Below are 16,751 nucleotides of genomic sequence, written 5' to 3' on the forward strand. Positions count from 1 at the left end.
CTGTAAACACAAAAACTGAACTCATGAATTTAACTATTAATGTGAATTTCGATAAGAAAATAAAATATGTACAAATGAACTAGATTTTACATTGCACATCCAGTTTCCATCCGTCTTCAACGGCACTTCCTGGAATCAACAGATTTTCAGCACGACAAGAGAGATATTTTCCATTATCATCTACAGATGGCGCGAAGGTAAGAATGCTGCTAATAGCGCCGTTGTGGAGTACACTCTCGCGAGTGTTCTGCATTTGTTTACTTGCTTTCCACCACGAGATTTTTCCAGCAGGTCGCGAGCCTTTAGCTTCACATGTCAGTTCTGCTTCTTTGTTAGCAACTAAAGGTTTCTGGAAAGGTGTGATGACCACTTTTACCGGTTTCACTAATAAGAAGAGAAATAAACAATGATTTTTCCATTAATAATGATTTCAGCTTTATTATTCAAGTAAATTATAACTTTCCACGTTCTTAGCCTAATCAAACCGCTTACAAAATTAAAAAAAATATAAAAAAATTAATTCGATCACACATCGACTACAAGATAATCATTAATTAAAACGACCAATGACCTACATAACCTTCATTTTAAGATCATTTTGAAAATATTCAAAGAGTGGTCACTTCATTCCGGGTTATATTTCTCAATTTATCCATGATCTTTCAAAGTTTCAAAGCCTTCAGGTGAGTAGATATACCACACTGACACTTCAATGTTTGATAATTAAAATCACTGTAACTTATAACGAGACAAATACGTAGCACGGTTTGGGTGCGTATGCAAATTCTGAGACAAATGAGGTAACAACAAGTTCTCTGGTTTTTTTCAAACATTTTATATAATTTCCTGTTTTTTCAGTATTTAACAAGTTTGTGGCCACTCTGATATAAAAAGAATTGTACATAGATTATATGCATTTCTAGGTTTTAAAAATACACCTACGATTTAGGTCAATAGTAATAGCATTCGATGCAGGAACAGTAATGTTATTGTTAGACGCTTGGCAAGTCAGTACTGCCAATAGGTCATGTCGGTGAAGTCTGTCGAGTTTCAACCGATTTTCAACTACGTCTCCAACTTCAAACGTATAGCTATCATCCAAAAGAGCATAATCTCGCCACCAGGTCACAGATGGTCGAGGTTTTCCTGAGAAAAATAAAGAAAATGACCGTGAAAGCTGTTAAAGGTTGATTTCTTGGTTTGTTTGTTTTTTTAATTTCCTACAAAGCTACAAGAGGGCTATCTGCGCTAGCCGTCCCTCATTTAGCAGTGTAAGACTAGAGGAAAGGATAGCCATCAGTACCCACCACCAACTCTCGGGCTACTCTTTTACCAACGAATTGTGGGATTGATCGAATTATTATAACGCCCCCACGACTGAAAAGTAAGAATGTTGGGTGTGACGAAGATTCGAACCCGCGACCCTCAAATTACGAGTCGAGAGCCTTAATCACCTGGCCATGCCGGAATAGTTAGTTTCTTTGTTGGTTGTTTCCGTTTTGTTTTCGTTATTGTCAATGTTTTAAATGCAGAGATTTAATGCATTTTAACTTGGAATAAAAAAAGTGAACTTAAATTTTCGTGGAAACAAATAATTTGCATTATGATGTACATAAACTTAAATCTTTTAAAACATTTATCAGATTGCGATAAAAATCTATTCACATTTCTTTCATTAATTTTCCACTTGCTTCAAAATTTAGATTTTTCACTATTTACAAACTTTGTCAAAACCAATTTAGATTTTGATACTAGACATTGAACAACCTGACACCGATTGCTGACAATGCAAACAAAATTCACAACGAAAATTAAAACTTTTCTTAAGCTGAAAATTCCGATTTTGGATTTTCAATTTACGTGTAGATTAATTATTGTATTTTCAATCGACACTGGATTTTCAATGTTTAGTAGTTAGAAAACAACAATAAACAAAACAAGGTGATGTCATTCTCCATTGTATTTATGAATCGATTGTGTTTTGAGGGTGCTCTTCACCAACATAGATATTATTTGTCAGTAAGCCAAAAAAAAAGATGAAATGTTCATATTATATACGTTTTGCATGTTAATTCTAGCTGCTCTTCATGTATATGAATAAAAAATATTATAACCGTATTTTTTGTGAAAGTGGAGATAAGACACTTAATATCGTTTTTCACGCAGTAGCTAAGCCTACTGATGCACTGCCGCGCTATAGACGGTATTTTCTTTTTAACTGTTTGTGCTTCATTCACCACGAGAAAACGAATATCGAATTTTTATGAACTTACTTTTGGCTCATCGGAAGAATGAATCACAGAACAATATAATTTCAGTTCACATTAATTTCTCTCCCTTTGACCTTTTGATTAAAAGAATACGTCTTTTCTAATTTAATCTCTCTATGGTGTTTTATTTTACTTCTATATTACAGGCAAGGAGGTAGTTCCTCTGATTTCCTGTTTGTCTTGTGTTTACTAGTTTGTCAGTTGTGTTTGTCTTTTATCTTACTGCTGAAAAACTAACACTTTTTTATGTATGATTTTCTCTGTTGTTTATCTTCAAATAAAAATAATTAATCTCACTGCAGCTGCTATCCTGACGTAACTGTTATATATTATGCGCACGAGCTGAAGATGTGGCACGAGATACAATTATTATCCGAAGTGTTTTATGCAATCAAATGGTATTTTGTTTCCATTTTAAAATGGATTACATTTACTCTCGTGCCTTCACAAGGATCATATAGACATAAGTCTATCCTTCAATGGAATATCGCTTGCTAATATAAATATATACAATATTTCTCTTCATTCTGCCTAATGCGGATGTGCCAGCTACGAAAGCAGACATGTAACGTACGGTTGAATATTTGAATGCGACATTGTCTTCGAGTGTTAATGCATTTTTACTGTTTCAAATCCATCGCTAGTTTAAACATCTCAAGCCAATTGGAAGAAGGACAAGACATTCAGTGTTCAATCTAAATCTTATTTACAGCATACAATAAAAAGATCGAGTCAAAATCATAGTTACTTTAATGTCGGTACTAGAATTATTTGATTTTTCTAATATACTAATCTTTTTACGGCATTTAGAACTAATCGCCAATCAACTAACAAAATTTAAAATATGTATCGTAAGTACTTAGCAGGAATATACAGATGAATAAATCTCCATAGAAAACACGTAAGAAAGATGTATTGAACTACATAATTTGACGAGATGTTCATAGTTTGATGATGCATGTAGCTCTCGAACAGTCTAGTTTCACATGCAGAGCTGGCAAGCTAACTTCCAAATCAGATCACGCTATGCTCACGTCTACTGAAAGTACTTACCTCCGCTAGCCTGACAGATTATCGTGAGGGAGTCACCTTCATTATAAGGTCCAACAAGCCCTTCAAGCTTTTGTCCCTGTTCATCTAGAATGATTGGTTCTCCAGGAGGAACTGTAGTAGAAATAAAGAAAACTTAAGATAAGAGAATAAGCTTATGAAGAAATATCTGTAAAATGACGCATGAGTGCGTAAAATATATATTCTTTGTTAAAGTTTCGGATGAAGGTATTGACACAATATTTGTTTATGTAATAATCGAAACTTACTTTCATAAATTAATTTTGAGAGGCAATTTCCTATCGCAGTTGTTCACAAATATATTAGGTTAGTTATAGGCGCTTCAGGTCCGGCATAGCCAATCGTGTTAAGGCGTGCGACTCGTAATCTGAGGGTCGCGGGTTCGCATCCCCGTCACGCCGAACATGCTCGTCCTTTCAGCCGTGGTCGCGTTATAATGTGACGGTCAATCCCACTATTTGTTGGTAAAAGAGTAGCCCAAGAGTTGGCGGTGGGTGGTGATGACTAGCTGCCTTCTCTCTAGTCTTACACTGCTAAATGAGGGAGGGCTAGCACAGATAGCCCTCAAGTAGCTTTGTGCGAAATTCAAAAATAAGCAATATGCGCTTCTTATGATCTTTTTTTTTTTTCTGATAAATAATACTTATTTTGTGTTAGAGATTCGTACTTCTAATAAACCTATGGTCATTGAATATATTTTGATGGAGCCCAAGATTTATCAACACTTCACGTACAACTTCAAACTTATTCATGCAGACATAAATGAAGCTATAAAACACTTATTGTATAGAACGTAAGTCTTCTCACTTTGTCATTTTAACGAATAGTTTGCATCTTCTGATCGATTGTGTTTATTATTTTATATTTTAATTAATTTTTCGTTTTATTCTGATGTATCGTTTTCATGTGCTAGATCAATTAAAGTTAGGACATGTATTAATGATTGACATATTGTAGTAACTAATATGTGAATAAAACTGAATTTATTTCAGTTCGTATCTAGAGCCACAAATTACTTAAATATTTTCTGGAGAAGTGAAAGCTAAAACTGAGTTAGAAATCCATTAATCAACAATTAATTGTTAAGACTCAGATTATTTAATCAACCAGTAACTACTTCTCGGATCCAGGGATCTGTTTAATAGTCTACCTGAGGGTCATTAAAAGAGATCCAGGAGTTTTATATCAGGAATTCAATGATATACTTTGTTAAACAGCTGCTAGGTACCCAGGGACGACCGCTACAAGTCTTAGTCGTTCCTGTTTTTATTACACTGTTGTTATAATCGTTTAATTTCGCAATAATTCTACTAAATTTTACATCATCACATCTCTTAAAAGTGCAATTTTTAATCAAACTGTTCTCCACTAATGATTGCAAAATTCTCTCATTCATACTGTGCATTAATTTATTCCAAAACACTAAAATATAAATGAGTTCAGAACACATAATGCAAAACGTGCATTTCAAACATTTCTGCAATTGTTACGATTATAGACGTCTATTAAAAGGATTTTAAGTTCAATAAATAAAACGTTAGTTAGACTTTTCCATAAACAGATTATGAAATCGCATCATTTCTTAGTCTAACTGAGCACTCTGGACCCATCAGACCCAAGATATTTATGCAGTGTGAAAAATGTAACGTCCCAAGTAAACAGTAAAGTATTTCGTAATGATTGCGTCAAGAATAACCTGTCACATGATAATTTCGTTGGCAGTAAAATTGTAAGAGTAAAGGCACGTACTTTACTTAAATTAACGGAAATAACGATGCAAAGGGAAAGTAGTGCTTTTCTCTTTTCTGTTAGCTTGAATAATAAATTGCTTAGTGTGCTAGAATTTTCAAATTAAGTGCTTACAAGCTTTCATGTATTGTTTGTTTCTAAATTTCGCGCAAAGCTACACGAGGGCTATCTGCGCTAGCTGTCCCTAATTTAGCAGTGTAACACTAGAGGAAAGGCAGCTAATCATCACCACCCACCGCCAATTCTTTGGCTATTCTATTATTAACGAATATTGAGATTGGCCGTCACATTATAACGCCACCACGACTAAAAGGTCGAGCATGTTTGGTGTGACGGGGACTCGAACCAGCGACCCTTGGATTACGAGTCGAGTGCCTAACCATCTGGCCATGCCGGGCCACTTTCATATATAGGCTGTCCGTAATGAAAACTGCTGAAGTTAATGAATGTGCACTAATTACACACACGGTCGTGACCTATCGGACACTTTTGGACTTTATTATGTGACCCCCAGTGGCACAACCGTATGTCTGTGGATTTGCAACGCTCAAAACCGGGTTTTGATACCTGTGATTGGTAGAGCACAGATATCCCATTGTGTAACTTTGTGTTTAATTCAAAATAACAATAAACGTGAGATGTTGTTAGAGATCTTGTTTGATCTGCTATCTACTGTCTCTAGCTATGTTGTTGCATTTAAATTAAGGTAAAACTGACTCATGTTCTCCTTATTTTCAGTTGAGACAATCATTGACCTATGTAGCGCCTACTCACCCAGAAGGATGGTTTTACAACAAAACACAGCGTTGCAGTAATTTATGTTAAAGCATATTTCAAAAGGAGAATGAAATATACCCAGGGCCTGTCACAAACGTATGTTCCTATTCACCCTTACTGCATGGTCGAGAGTTAAAGAGTCCCAGATTTGAAGTTCTCTTGATTTGTCATAATCGAGACATGATATCTCATTTGTTTATTAAGGATTTTACGGGAAACTGGGAAAAGCCGTGAGTGAAAGGGAAGAAGTTTGGAACGTTTCTTGACTGAGACAAAAAGTGAGCTGTCGAAGAAAGGTAACCTAGGAGATGCAGGCTAAGTACATCGATTTCTGTTAAGAAAGTGATAAGTATTTTAACTTTTACTGATGCTGTGCTTATATTGAACAAGTTAACTAAGCTAGAACTATTATATTATACAAAACGAAATGGTCGTTTCGGTCCCAAGCTAATCATCCGCTTTACCGAATGATAGTGATTTACCCTTAAACACCAGCCATCCTGAGAAAAAAACTTCGGATTGAACCAACTACTAGTTGGTTTGATTAGTCTTTGGAGGTTACGGATCGATTTTACGACTTCCCCTACCTACTTTGTTCTACTGACTAAAGGCTGTACACCTTGGAGACCTGTTACTGATAACGAAATGGTCCAGCACGAAAATCACACTATCTACCTCGGACTTCCAAGGGCCGATTGGAGTGCTCCAGACACCGCGAGAGCCAGGCGCTTTGCATATACATCATCCGTATATTAGGGCGAGCCAAACCCTAGGAGCCAATCCTTTACAAAGATGAAACGCGCTTCCCAGGACACCTGTCGACGTTTCTGAGTTCAGTTACGTTGTCGCACTTCATCCGAAGGTCGATCTTCGTGCCCTTATTAGAGATTATTAACTTTATTCCCTTTCAGTAAAAAAAAATAATTATATATACAAGAGAATTTCAGGACTTGTTCTGCGGACGTTCCCACAAGAACTCACCACATGTGTGAAAACGAGTCAGTGCACAGGTTTCGGATACACCGGAGAAATTGGTCTCAGAGAAACTTAACCCTCTTAGTGATGGTTTTATTGTTTTCTAAATATATAATTTGATTCGCTTCTCTCAGTCTACAAGAGAATATCTTCAGAATTGCACAGACAATTCAAATCTCACTTTCTGTAAACTAGAATGAGTAATAAGCAGTTATAATTAAACAATATAAGCGATTATAATTTTTTTTAAAATATGATTATTTATAATTGTTCATCAAAGCGCTAATCATTTTTCAGCGTAACGAAACGGGTAAAATATTCTCGTTTTTTTAACTGTATTAATAAAACTTGTCAACAGATGGCAGAATTTTGACAGCTTGAGTACTTTCAATCACCCGCTTTCATAAATTCGGATTTCTTTTCCCCATATTGATGAGTAAAATGTTCGTACTATATGTCTCCTCTAGCTGAATAAAAATGTTCTGGTATAATTAAGATGTTACTGTTGTATGTATTCTTATATGAACGAAAGTTTAATGTCGTGCCCAACCGATAAACCTATGCATTATAAAAGTATATTTAACTAAGTGTGCTGCTCGGTTAATTCTCCGTTTCGCGATAAGCACATAGCTTACTCTGATTCGAAGTCATTATGACCTTTTCCATGACGCCAGACCACCTTAGTATTTGAAATGTCATGTCCAGAAACAGATATTTATATCTATCTTTTTTTATCTCTTTTTTAGATAGATCAGTAATAATAATAATCTATCAAAGTTTACACATATTCAGTTAGCTAGCCCGCTAATGTATAAATATTTCTAACAAGTAAAATGTAAAATAACCAAAACTGTGTCCTGAAGAGAAATGCAAATTAGCATAAATAAACATTACTCTAATTGTTAATCGATTTTAAGGAAACTTTCATATCTAACTTAGTCAGATAAACAGGTGTGCCTCTGTCGATGCTGAATTGAAGACCTATTGTTTGTTTTTTCACTGATGAAAAATTTCGAAAAACAAGTGCACTAGTTTCTTCTGTTGTTCACACAAAATATACACTTGAGTCAGTTAATTGTTATGTACATGTAGTGATTACATAAATATGTAGAATAGTCCGATTATTTGCTGAAGGACAAAGATTAATATTCAGTGTAACAAGTAATTATTGCACCTCTGTAAAGCTTTCATGTCATGCTAAGTCAATGAGACATTTTAGAAACGTCTTTGTCAAATACCATTTTCTTAACCAACTTCTCCAAGATAACCGTCTGATAATAATAATAGTTGTATCTGTTACCTACTACTAATTGACGTGTATTTTTCAGTCTTTGTGTTTATAATTTTACTAAAACTTTTACCGATTACTTCTGTTGGCACACGTTTTTGTAGTAATATTTTTCTTCTGATGCATTTTCCATTAAAATGATTTTAGGCATTATGTATAGTCACAATTTTCAAAACAATATTGTTTTCAAACATTGGTTTGAGTTTCACGGAAAGCTACACAGGGCTATCTGCGCTAATAAAATAGCATTGATTCCAAGTACACTTGGACGACTCAGTTTCATAGATTAGTTTTGTCATTATTTATTAAAACTAATTCTTGAAGGCGGTTAATGTTGAATGTCTGCCCTTCCTCTGATCAGTAAAGTAGAAACTTTTGTTACTTAACCCTAGAGTTTGCTGACGTATTATTTTATCACATATATTTAATTTTTTTTTTTTTATAGATTCAAATATATATTGAAGTTTTAAAATTTAATTATGTTGGAAAACGTAATCATTACGCACGATATTTTTTGTTTTTCGCGTAAAGCTACTCAAGGGCTATCTGCACTAGCCGTCCCTAATTTTGCAGTGCAAGACTAGAGAGAAGGCAGCTAGTCATCACCACTCACCGCCAACTCTTGGGCTACTCTTTTACCAACGAATAGTGGAATTGACCTAACATTATAACGCCTCCACGGCTGAAAAGGGGAGCATGTTTGGTGCGATGGGGATGCGAACCTGCGACCCTCAGATTACGAGTCGAGTGTCTTATGTACATAGCAATGCCGTGGCCTTTACGCACAATGTTATACGCATATAAATCGTTCATATGTATAAGACTCTGTATAGTTTTTTAACTCACATTATATGGGTTATTGGTTTTTTTCTCTGTCAGTTTCTTTTTTCTACAGGAAATCAAAAATCTCCATAACTGCCTTTTACAGATGTGTATTGATTCTGTTTCCTCGTATTATGTGTGTGCTTGGTATTACAATTTCTACGTGCCCGTAGCAACCATTGAACCTGGTGATTCTTTTATAACACTTACCGTTTTTAAAGTCATGAGATTTGTCTCCTCTCCTTTTCAAGATGATGAATGAAACTTGCTTCAAACCTTTTCCAAAATGATGAGATTTACTTCACAATTTTTTCAAGGTGCGAGATTTATTTTGCTGTTTCTCAAAGGTGGTAAGATCTGCCTTATCACTACTGAGAACCATTTGACCTTTTCTATACCAAAACCATAATCTCTTCTATTGATGTGTAGTAGTCACATACTGATATCTTGAAAATTCTGAGTTTTGTGATAGTTGAAATAAAAGTAATTCTGTGATCCAAAATGTTCCAAATTACACCGTTTAATGTGCAATTTCCGTACTTCGCTGGGAATATGTTGTCTCCGGATGCTATTATAAGCTTCTAGGCCTCACCACTTTCAAACCAATATTACAATGTAATACAATCAATATTACATGGAATTATACCGTATTGACTAAAACGCAGTTTTCTCACGTTTACTTCAAAATAACAATTGCTTTTATCCGTGTTGTTAACAGACATTTTAGTCATTTTCGTAATTTTGTTTGGCAACTTTAGCAAAAAGAAATTACCAATCATCGAAGTTACATGTTGAATATAACCCTTCATCTATTCTAGATACACTGGTTTAGTCAGGCCTTTTCTCTTTTTTTCATACACTAGTCGGATCATAAGATTTAACTTTCAGTATTTTGATACAATTCTGCCAATAAAAACTGAAACCTTACCTTTATATTTATTCCACACATCGTATGAAATTATTGTGAAGGATTGACGTCAATTGTAATCCTCGATTTATTTTTTACCACGAGTACAAGACCAGGTAAATCAACTACACGGGTGCACGCGATCGTATGCGATTATGCGCATATTCTGTTTTCGAGTCCTATTTTCATCTACTACAGGTTTTTTTACTTGGTTACCTTTAAACTATAATATATCTACACATTATTTCAAGAGTTTTTATTTACTGAAGTATTTGTGTATTTACATGTACAACTGAAAGAAAGTTTAAAAATTGTAACAAATTGTATTAAATTCAGAGCTCATTGCAATCGAACACTAGCATATAACGGAAAATGTATATTATTTACTGAAATAATTTTAGCCATTGCTAGCTCATGATTAGTTAGGGAGTTTGTTCAGACACTGGCTGTGACTGGCTGACTGAGAGATAGGGGTTCATAGTTCCACAAAATATCACCGAAGAAAGATTTACTATGGGCACGTTGCTTCCACATCATGACAAACGGAAGTTGCTGTGCCGCCATGACACTTGACGACGAAAGTTTTCTGCTGACAAATAAATTATTGTCAAGAGATGTCACATGACATCATAGTTCGAGTATTACTCAACAGACAGCGCATTGTAATAGATACGTAGTGAAACTGCAAGTCATCTCACTATAATGAGTACGCAGATAGTCCGTGAGCAAACCACCAGAAGGTGATATAGACAAATATGACATACACTTTAGAGTAGGCATCATAATCTTAAAATTAATGAATTAATCCAATTGGCATAATTGTGTTTAGAATTACAGTTTCACTCTATAAGTAAAACATTACATATGCTATTTTAACATTATCTTTACAGTTTTCTATTATATAGGGTTAGATACAAATTTGATCTCGTCTCAACATATCTTTATGGTTTTAATTTACATATTTAACTGTATTAGATGTGTCTTACAAAGGCAGAGAATATTTCAATAAACGGATAGCATAAGTAAGGTTCTACAGAGAGGTGGTGTTATTGTAGTAGATAGTTTAAAAGTATGGTCGAAACATTGTAGTGTTTCTGAACATGTGATTACGTCATCAATATCTAGACTAAATTATATATCCTAAAGATGCAAGTCTATTATTTATACTTCTTAGTGGTATAGCGTAACACTAAGAGTGCACTTTACAAAGTATGCCATTTTATTCTAGTTCTCACTTATACCTTTATTTGTATCAGAAAGATGAATGGGGTTATGGTGCTGCCGTAGGATGAAACCTATTTCAACGTGTCTCAATTTATATATTTCATTTATATATTAACTGTTTTACAAAGGTAGATGATGTTACTACTTGGCTTATCTAAGTAAGGTTCTATTGGCGGATGGTGTTACCAGTTGGATTGTCTTAGTAAGGTTCTATACGCGGATGGTATTACCGAGATTAATATTGCTAGGGCAGATAATGTTTTTTTTTTTTTTTTTTTTTATAAACAAATAGCTAAATAGGATCATGAAGTGATCGTATGGTGTCTCAACATATGATTACGTCATTAATGTCCATTTCTAGTTAGAAATTTTCTGTCCCTTTAGGTATTAAACACTTCACTAATTCAGTGATGTCGAGAAACCCACTTGTGGAGAAATTTATATGTAAAAAACGGCTCCTTTGGGTTGAGAAAATATTTTACATAGAAGAGCGAACAACGTTTCGACCTTCTTAGGTCATCGTCAGGTTCACAAAGAAAGAGGTAACTGACCGGAAGTTGACCACATGTTTGAAAGGGGTTGTGTAACTGAGTTTCGGAATGTAGAGGGCGGTGTTAGATGTTTGAATATATAATTTTATTTATTTTATTATATTAATATAGGTATAAAGGCGTTCCTTTATAATGGTTTATTTTGGGTTTAAGTTGTTGTATAAATAAGGCTTCTTTAATTTTGCGTTTGTTTATGTTTATTTCTTTATTTAGTATTTGAGTGTTTTCTATGGTTATGTTGTGTTTATTTGACTTGCAGTGTTCGAAAATGTGTGAAGGTGACTTTTTATGTTCTTTGAATCTGGTTTCCATTTTTCTACTTGTTTCCAACTCTTGGGCTACTCTTTTACCAACGAATAATGGAATTGACCGTCACATTATAACGTCCCCACGGCTGAAAGAGCGAGCAAGTTTGGTGCGACGGGGATTCGAATCCGCGACTCTCAGATGACGAGTCAAATGCCTTAACCCACCTGGCCATGACGGGCCACAAGTTAAGGCTATTCACTGCCATATGAATAATGAACATAGGTCAGTAAGATAATATGGTTTCGTTTCTTTTGAATTTCGGGCTAAGCTATACGAGAGCTATATGCGCTAACCGTCCCTAATTTAGCAGTGTAAGACTAGAGGGAAGGCATGTTGAAATCTGTATGCGTTCTTATGGAAGTATTATTACACCATCTACCTTTCTAATACAAATAAATTTATGAATGAAAACCAAAATAAACCAATACAAAATCATACTATAATGAAATTCTTGCTTGAATGATACTAGAAAGACCTTTAATTACGCGATATGCAACCCTTAACATTGCAAAATTTTTATATTGTATGCATGTAGATTTGCAATAGGGGTCATGATTTTTCTCGTTTCGCTTCCGTTTCCTGTCACGGAGAACTTTATTTTTCTCCATTCTCAGGTGTGCAGGTATAGCGTCAAGAATGCTTCACACGCAGATTTAATGCACTGGTGTCATCTATATAAATATAATAGTACTGTCTATTGTATTTCCATATAAATACTTTGCTGGGAGTGGATAGATCTTCACCAAAACTGGTATGGAGGTTCATTAAGTTCATGAGGAGATACATTCAGATTTAAGTTTTCACATTTTTCGTTTTACTGTTTTATAGCTGTTTTTTTTTATTACACATAAAGGAAACAACTTTTCACGTTCTACGATAACCTTTCATTAATCGCGAATTTACATAAACTTCCATCCAGGGAAGGATACTCCAGTTAGAATAAATAATAAACTTAGATCTTTGGTGTATATAATTAAATCTAGACATCGATGATCTAATTACGCGTTGAGACGCCGTACATTAAGCTCACAATCCTATTGAACTACCCACCTATAATAACTCCATCAACATGTAGACTCTTATTAATGCTAACAGCCTTTGTAAAGACATGTAAAACAGTTAAATATATAAATGAAAACTAAAGATATATAGTCTTACAGAAGTACAGTAGCATTGTTCACCTGTAGAAATTACCTTTGTAAGGAGTACTTAATACAAAATAGAAAACTATAAAATTGAAAAATTAAAATTTTATATCTAATGTTGTACTTGTAAATGAGACCATGATTGTAAACGCAAAATTATGTAAATTAGATTAAATCATTAATTTTAAGACTTTGATTGGTACTACAAAGTTAACATCATATTGATCTACTTCAACCTCTGGTGGTTTGCTCACAAACAATCTGCCTGTACATTATACCAAGGCGCTCTCTGGTTTCACTTCGTGGCCCTAACAATGCGCTCTCTTCTAAATAACACTTGAACTAATATGTCACGTGACATTTATTAGCAACACGCTCTTTGGCAGAAGACAACTTCCGACAATCATTATGGCCTATCAACGTGCTCTCTGGTGACACACCGTGGAACAATGATGCAATTGTCTCTGGTGAGTGGCACTATGACATCATCGCTTCTACTCCATCATTTGCTCTGAACACGTTCGGCTGAACTACCTCATTTAACTACTCTCATGTTACCAAAGGAGTACAGCACAATAATTAGATAGCCTTTAAGAAATCTCTACAGTTTAAACTACTTCCAATTCAACCGAATTTAAACAACAAATATAGTTTTGTGGTTACGCTAGTACAATTTTAATTTAATTTTCATTCTTCCCAAACAAAATGGATTGTTAAACCTCAGTGAAGTTGAAAGTATTATAATATGTTTAATATTGATTAGAAAAACAAGAACCAGTTCTTAAAATAGATTATTAACCCACACACATACGTGTGCTTGTGTGTGGAATTTCGGTGGTGACATAGCAAAAAAATAATAATTGTAAATATTATTTTTAGCGCAAAGCTACCCAATAGGTTATCTTGGCATTGTCTAATGTGGTGAATTAAATTTGACCATTGTAAACCTATTATTTTAAATTTATTAACCCTAATTCAGAGGAAATAAAATTTAGATAATTATTTCCATTTTTAAAATATGTACAAAATAGTTAGAAATCTGAAATAACATACCTATGATTTTCAACGTGATGACAGTGTTGACAGTCCGTGCCTTGTGGAAGTCCACCCTGCACCTGTATTCTCCTGCATCTTCTTCTTGTACTGGATCCAGCTGGAGAAACGCTGGCCTGTTGATCATGTTAAAGTAAGCGCGATTCTCCAGCTGGGATCCCGATGATTGGTGGGCTTGATCCACATTACCACGCCTGGCGTCCAGGGTATAAATAGGTTGAGCCGAGTCATCCTTGTACCATAGAATGAGAGCTGCAGAATCATCAACGGAGGGGGAGGAGATGTCACATGGAAGAGCTACTTTACCACCCAAAACAGCGGTGTACAAAATGGAAGCTACAAAAAAGTGAAAATGTAAAACGAATTGTCAAAAATCACAAAACAAAACCTTCAAAGTTCTGAAATCAGGTGACTATCAAAGCTAAAAATGTTTGGTAATCAGAAAGGAACGATCTGGAATGCTTAACATTTAAAGATGTTAAAGTGAACTGAATAAGGACCAACATAAGCTTAAGTTAAAGGACAAACTACTCTGATATATACAAAATAAGTTGGATAAGAATATAATGTGAATTAAATAGGCAACAGTAAATCAGCTGGAACTTAAATATTGTTAAATCAGAAAATGTATACATGATTACGCAACAAAAACATAAGACAATATTATACTGGGAGGAACTTAAATAGTATTAGGTTAAAAACATGTTCAAATAGAACACACAAAAGTAATCAGTTAAATAACTGAGGCATATTTATATCATAAATAAGTTAAATGAAATTATAGAACAGCGTATATTTCAAAGGATTCGTATTAGAATAGAGTAACGAATAGCTTGCAAAGAAAAATAGAGATAGATTACATAGATAGACTTTGACCATTATTGGACTGCATACACATCGACATAAGGTCATAATATGAAAGGCATACAGAAGTATAAATTAGATAAAGTTTAATAGCAATTTTGTTTTGAAAATTGCTATTAAACTTTATCTACCAGAAGTTCAAAAATATCACACAACATATTGAAAAATGCTTATATCACTAAAATATTTTTGTTGTTGTTTGTTCCTCAAACTTCGAGATAGTGTTGAAAAGAACTATACAAGGACAGAGTTAATTAGGATTCAATTGAAAAACGTTTAACCACTAAGACTAGAGGGAAGGCAGTTAGTCATCACCACCCACCGCCAACTTTTGGGCTACTCTTTTACCAACGAATAGTGGGACTGACCGTAACATTATAACGCCTTCACAGCTGAAAGGGCGAGCATGTTCGGTGCGACGTGGATTCGAACCCGCGATCCTCTGATTACGAGTCGAACGCCTTAACCCACCTGGCCATGCCGGGCCCTATCTCTATACATGGATACAAAATTACAATATAAACTAGCTGCAATGTGAATCATACACAGACTTTCATGTGTTAAATTATACAACAAAAGTATATGAATATAGTAAACAGAGATGCACTGGTTATCAGCAAGTTACTATAACTATTTTGTTTTTATGCATTGCATTACTTGCTCCATTTAGGGCTTTCTGTTATATAATGAATAATAATTTAAAAGAATGGGTGTAATGGATCCATATCAATAACTTACAACTGCAACGACTAAATGAACAGAAAACTATGTTCAACAAACTTTATTAAATCCTTCTCAGGGTATAATTTATACTTACAACAAGTACATGCCAAATCTTTAAAATATCGTAAAAAAATTAAATATAACTTAGTTCTGAGAAGTTCAAATTGAGAAATGAGCGCTCCTGCACTCATAAAACTATAAAATATCAGTGAGAATCCACATATATTGTAAACACACAAGTTACTTACAATAATTCTTAATTAAAGGCATAATTGGCTACACGTCATTGATTTATTTTACAAGTATTTTCTCAGTTTGTTTGTTATTTGTTTTACAACACTTGTAGTTTTATCAATAATATGAGCAGTACTAGCTTCTTTTTGGGGGCACCACTGTCCAAACTTTGATTCAAGACAAAAGTATTCTGTTTGTTAAACATAGCTTTACTTTTTCTCAACAACTGCTGGTCCATTTGCCCCAGTATGTGTAAAATCAGAATTATCTATTAAACCGTTCTTCTAAATGCTGAATGGCTGGACACAATCTTAGCAAACTTGCTCCTTACTTTTTGCTCTTTTTTGAAACTTCACCTGAAAAAAAATCACAAAATAAGCTTTTAAACTTGGATCTATAACTATTACATTTACTATTCGGTAAAAGAGAAAATAGCAATGAAATATTTTTCTCTTGATGTAGAGATTGAGAGAAAACACAAAATATTAACTTCTTATTTTTAATTGTAGATATTTCTTACATCATTGAAATGCCTTTACTTATTTTATACATTTTGAGGTAAAAAATATCATCTCTAGCCTCTCCAGTATTACTTATTGATTTCCTAATTAACTTGTAAAATTCCCTGAAACTTCACATTTTATATATATAAATTTATACATCCTATATGTCTAAGTATTATTTGGAAATAAATAACTTTGATGTTATGATTTTTTATGATTATGATTTTATGAAGATATAATCTTTAAAATCTGAGTCATTTAATTAATAACTCTTGAGATTAAATGT

The 16,751-nt window shown here is 34.1% G+C and overlaps 1 protein-coding gene across 7 annotated transcripts in view; it reads right to left on the reverse strand.

Moving 5' to 3' along the window:
• The window catches only part of LOC143233084 (protein turtle-like), a 414,845-nt gene that overhangs the window by 32,473 nt on the left and 365,621 nt on the right, over positions 1–16,751 (reverse strand). For all 7 annotated transcript variants that reach the window (XM_076468971.1, XM_076468970.1, XM_076468975.1 and 4 more), the window contains exons 2-5: positions 14,142–14,477; positions 3,324–3,434; positions 943–1,146; positions 91–384 (exon numbers count right to left, since the gene is read on the reverse strand). In XM_076468971.1, the coding sequence (XP_076325086.1) occupies positions 91–384; positions 943–1,146; positions 3,324–3,434; positions 14,142–14,477 (945 nt within the window). The remainder of the gene's footprint in view (positions 1–90; positions 385–942; positions 1,147–3,323; positions 3,435–14,141; positions 14,478–16,751) is intronic.

The sequence above is a fragment of the Tachypleus tridentatus genome, chromosome 12, assembly GCF_004210375.1.
Source record: "Tachypleus tridentatus isolate NWPU-2018 chromosome 12, ASM421037v1, whole genome shotgun sequence".
NCBI lineage: Eukaryota > Metazoa > Arthropoda > Merostomata > Xiphosura > Limulidae > Tachypleus > Tachypleus tridentatus.